This window comes from Nematolebias whitei, chromosome 19 (genome assembly GCF_014905685.2).
Source record: "Nematolebias whitei isolate Nwh7 chromosome 19, NemWhi1, whole genome shotgun sequence".
Classification (NCBI taxonomy): domain Eukaryota; kingdom Metazoa; phylum Chordata; class Actinopteri; order Cyprinodontiformes; family Rivulidae; genus Nematolebias; species Nematolebias whitei.
Window position 1 is genome coordinate 32,201,645 of NC_056516.1, and position 5,127 is coordinate 32,206,771.

The 5,127-nt window shown below is 40.6% G+C and overlaps 1 protein-coding gene across 1 annotated transcript in view; it reads right to left on the reverse strand.

Moving 5' to 3' along the window:
- rims2b (regulating synaptic membrane exocytosis 2b) overlaps positions 1 to 5,127 on the reverse strand; it is a 41,636-nt gene that overhangs the window by 31,428 nt on the left and 5,081 nt on the right. The window contains exons 3-4 of the mRNA XM_037692799.1: positions 2,969 to 3,179; positions 964 to 1,109 (exon numbers count right to left, since the gene is read on the reverse strand). Coding sequence (XP_037548727.1) covers positions 964 to 1,109; positions 2,969 to 3,179 — 357 coding nt within the window. The remainder of the gene's footprint in view (positions 1 to 963; positions 1,110 to 2,968; positions 3,180 to 5,127) is intronic.

The window sequence follows — 5,127 nt, forward strand, 5'->3', positions numbered from 1 at the left end:
GTGAACAGAGTGACACAAAACCTAACTGACAGACGTGATTCGTGACACAGACAGCTCAAAATAAGTTTTAATACAAACTGAAACCACACAAATCTCTTTACAGTAAACGTATAAATAATGCAGTATTATGGAAGAAAATCAAAACTGTGCGATGCGTACTCACATGCAGTGACAGTGTGTGGTCCGTGTGCAGTAATACACACGTCATGAAGATGCTCGGCTACACACGCAGACTTCATCCAGATAAAATAAAAAATGTATTTGTTTGATGTCTGCGATGAAAATAAAGTCTTATTGTTTATCTTTATGTTGCTGAAGGCTGGAAGCATCATGTTGCTTCAACACACGGCACAATGACACATATTACACACTCAGCAGGTTTATTATACCTGACAGCTGCTGCCCAACAGAAGCCCCGCCCACTCTGCTTTAAACCACACCCACTCCCACATAGAGCATCTGTTTGACTCCGCCCACATGTGATATTACATCAGTGCTCTTAGCTTCTGTTAGCATGTGTGTTAGCCTTCTGTATTTAGCAGCACAATAATCCCCAGTGAGCTGCAGGATTATTAATCTGTTAATCTGATTACGGTGTTTGTTTGCGTGTGCAGTGTGTGTGTGTGTGTGTGGTTAATGGAGGGGGTGTTGTGGGAACATGTGTGTGTGTTGATGCTGGGGTTTGGTTGTAAATGTATCGGTATGATCTAATTATGGCTGAAAGAGAAGTCAGTGGAGGAGTCTGATGTTTTCAGGACTCAACCTGCAGACACTACTGAGGGTTAAAAAACCCATAAATTCTTTTTGTATGTAAACCTTTTATTCTGGTTTATCTAAAAGGTCTAAATCTGATGTTTTTGACTTCACTCTGTTTTGTCTTTACACTATCCTGTCGACACAGTTTAATCTTTCTGTCACATTTACAGTATTTTATAAATGTGACAGATTATCACAGGTACTCACTGATCTGTGGCTCCATTACTCAGAGGCCCCATGGCTCCAGGGAGCCCCTGAAGGGGCAGGTGTGGAGGCGATGCACTGGAATAAAACCCCCCTGATCGAGTGAGTATCTCCTGCTGCTTCCTGCACACGTTGCACACCCACATCACCTAAAACACAAACGTCACAGCATCTTAAATATGTTGCTTCTTAATGTTAATTTGCATTGGTTAATAGTTGTGTAATGTATTTTGAGGAACTGGGAAAAAAAAACTTAACTCACTAATTTCGTTAGACTTTTATCACTAAATTCAATATTTTTCTAGTAAAACTTATTCAAAAACTTTACAGTCACAAGTTGCTCGGAATTGTAAAATATATTCCTTAAAAACTTTAAAGCCGGAAAGATAAAATGGAGGGGGAATAAATTAAAGAGTTGTTTTCTGATAACACCAAAACAGAAATTTTAGGCATTAAAAACACAAACTCCACCACAAGAGTTCATTACTATATGTTAACAATTTGCATTAAATAATTGAATTTTTGTATTTCTATTAGGGATCCACAATATTGAATTTTTGTCTGATATCCGATATGCCAATATGTTAAAACTTATTTTGCCGATACTCGATACCAATACCGATATTTTTCCCCTAGACCTACTTACAGAGACTACATAGCTTTTTCTGCTGTGGAATTAAAATACTACATTATTCTGCATGGTATTTGTATGGATGGGCTGCTGGTGAGGTTTTGTTTCTCTGTGATTGACCGCTCTCTCGCTTTCCTTTCTGGCCACCACGAACTTCACGTAATGGTCAGAATGGTGGTTCTTGAGATGGTTAATTAGGTTTGAAGTGTTGCAGGACTTGGTTTTCGCTCATCCTCGCATCACTGACGCTGAGCAGTCGTTGCAAACAGAAGTTCTGCTATCAGTTTCCGACAATTTAAAAAACTTCCACACCGTCGACATTTTCACTCCTTCCTCTCCTGCCGTGATCAGATCAGGTAAGCGCATGTGACATCATAACGTTATGCTGGAGCTGCAAGCATCCTTGTCAGTGAGTTGTCCGATATTTTACTTTATCTCAAATATCGTCCGATAGCGATACAATGCCGATATTATCGTTAGGCCTGTCATGATAACAAATTTTGCTGGGTGATTAATTGTCTCAGAAATTATTGCAATAAACGATAATTTTGTTTGAAATTTAACAAAAATGAATAGTCAAATTTTAGAATAAATGTTGATTTGTTTGGTGTGTAGTACTTTTTTTGACCACCTGATGGCAGTATAAGCCTGTTTGATAGTTAGCGTGTCTCTTTAAGAAAAATGGTAGGGAGGGCCCTTGACAACAACATGGCGTATGCTCGGTGGTTTGAGCTCTTTAGCATAACATTTTCCACACAAAGCTTTTAATAATAAATCAGTAAACAAGTTCTCAGCTTCTTTTTGCAGAGAAAAACTACTTTTTACACGAAGGAACAAGTTTCAACCGTGAATTTTGGAGCTTCGACAAGACAGAGGTTTTTTTTCCCGAGGTCGGCCTGTTAGCTTAGCTTGGAGCTTAGCTTCTCAGCTTAGCTGCTTTTATCGATCCAAAAACATGATTTTGGACGGTTAAAACAGATCTTAAAGAGAAAAGGAGGTGTCAGTGAAGAGCACCAGAGTTGAGCCTTTTGTCATCCAGTGTCTTCAGTAGAAAGAGAGAGACACGAAGAAACAATAAAGCCGATAAATGAAAATGAGGTCAATAATTTTCATTCATCATGCGATTAATTGATTTATTGTTAATCGCAACAGGCCTAATTATCATGCATCCCTAATTTCTATATTTATAACGTTTTAACCTGCTGTATATTACTTTGTACAACTCTTATGACCAACTGACCTGCAGTCTTTTTCGGTACAAAGTATTGAAATTAACTTAATTGAGAACAGGTCCACCAAAACCAGTCATATTTAACTGGAAAAGAAAGAAAGTTCCACTTCAGAACCATGAGAACCTTATGAGATCAAAAGTCTGACCTTATTGGCTCTCAGAGGGACACGCCCACCGCAGCGGGCGCAGAAGCGACTCTGACAGTAGCAGCAGGCTCGGCCGCAGCCGTCGGCGAACTTGGTTTTGTGACAAATGCCGCAAGTGGGAGACTCCGCCCTCGCCGTCTGAGCTGCGGGAGGCTCCTCCCCCAGCTTCTTCACCTGGTCTTTGTACATTTCAAACTGTTGATGTAACTTCCTGTGGAGAGATGTGGATATGGCAGAGGTCAGACAATGATGTTGAGACAAATAACCCAAACAATTTTTAATGAGGTCCCAAGGGCAACAATTCTGAGCAAATTTCCCGTTTTTGTCAGTTAAGAAACCAAAGAAGAAAATAGAAGTTGCCCAACTTAAGTGCAGGTTTATGTCAACATGTAACATATTTATTTTAAACTTTAAATGAATGAAAAAAAAAAGTGCAGGTCCCATCTGAGCTTTGCAGCAAGAACCTGATAACATATTAGGTTCCCAACCATGGTCCTTGAGGAACGCCGTCCTGCATGGTTTAGTTTCTTCACTGCTCCAACACACCTGATTTGAGTGAACGGGTGCTTCTGCAGAACTTGAGGAAGTAATTAAATCACTGAATCAGGTGTGTTGGAGCAGAGAAACTACTAAAACACACAGAATGGTGTTCCTCAGGGACCATGGTTGGGAACCACTGTATTAGAGAATAATTTTAATATAAATTTACTCTGACAGTATAAAAATTAAAGTCGGTGGCATGTGTTTTCTAAAAGGTGCTTTTTCTGCATTGCATTATGGGATTGTTAGCAAAGGATGGTGCACATGTCATCAAACAGAGAGTTTTCAAGGCTTTATGGGACATTTTGTAGCACAGTTAACATCTGTTTGATTCTCTGCCCCGGTTCTGATCCAGGACAACACCGGGTCAGTGTTCTTTGAGCTGAGCCAGACAGGTGAAACAGACCCCAGATCGGTTCACCTTCTACAGGTTTTACTCACGTCTGCAGCTCGTCGTCAGTCGGACTTTTAACCTGCAGAACTTCGGTCACATTGGCTGCAACATTATTGACCAACTGACTGAACCCTGAGAATGGATTCCACCTGTCCAGGTAACACAGACAGTCAGCTGACAGGAAGTGCGCTCACCCAGGGAAGGAGGCAGTTGGAAAAGCGGGAAGTAAATGTGTAAAAGTTGTGTTTCGAGGACGGGTTTTGTAGCTCTGACTGAGGTACTTACGAAGCCGGAGGAGGTTTGTCTTCCTCCTGATCCCTGCAGACATAAACGATGTGACGATGATGATGGAGGAAAGAAAATAGAACAGAAACACTGAAACTGAAGCATAAAATGATCAGAAACACGGAGAAGCTGCTGAAGTCCATCGGATGTTTATAGATTTTTAATTTCACGTGTCTGGTTGTGTTCAAATCGTTCTGCAGCCGAACAACGAGCTTTTCATTCATAAATAAAAAACTCTGCTACTGAGATGAGTGAGAAGGTTCTAGAGGTTATAGTGGAGGCCAGTGACTCCAACGTTCTCCAGAGGTCATGATGATGTTCTTTTGGTTTGTCAGGGACTGGGAGGATGTTCTGCAGACCAAACTGAGACTCTGAAGGATTTTAAAGAGTTTTTTATTTATTTATCAAAGAGTAGATTCAAATGGTCAGTGGGGAACGGGTCTAACAGGTTCTAATGGTCAGCAAGAAGAACCCTAGATACTAGTGAGGAGGTAGAGAGGTTCTACTGGTTATTAAGAACCTTCTGAAGATAACTTCAGCATAGGCTGTAAAGCATTTTGTGTGGTCAGTGAGGAGCTACTGGAGATTGGAGTGAGGAGGTTCTACAAACCACAGAGAAGTTCCTTTGGTTAGATCTTTCTGAAGAATAAAGACTAGCTGATGGTCTCGACATCAACAAGGAGCTGCTGTAGATCAGTGAGGAGATTCCAGAGGTCAAAGGTAAGTTGATTATGTTTTGTGTACGAGGAGTTGTAGTTGAGGCTCTTTTGTCAACATTTGAGATCAGCAAGAAGCTTTAGAGTTACTGTATGTGAAGATGTTCTAGATATCAAGATGATCTTCATAGATCTGAGAGGAGGTTCTAGAGATCAAGATGATCTTCATAGATCTGAGAGGAGGTTCTAGAGATCAGGGTGAGCATTAATGATCTGAGAGGAGG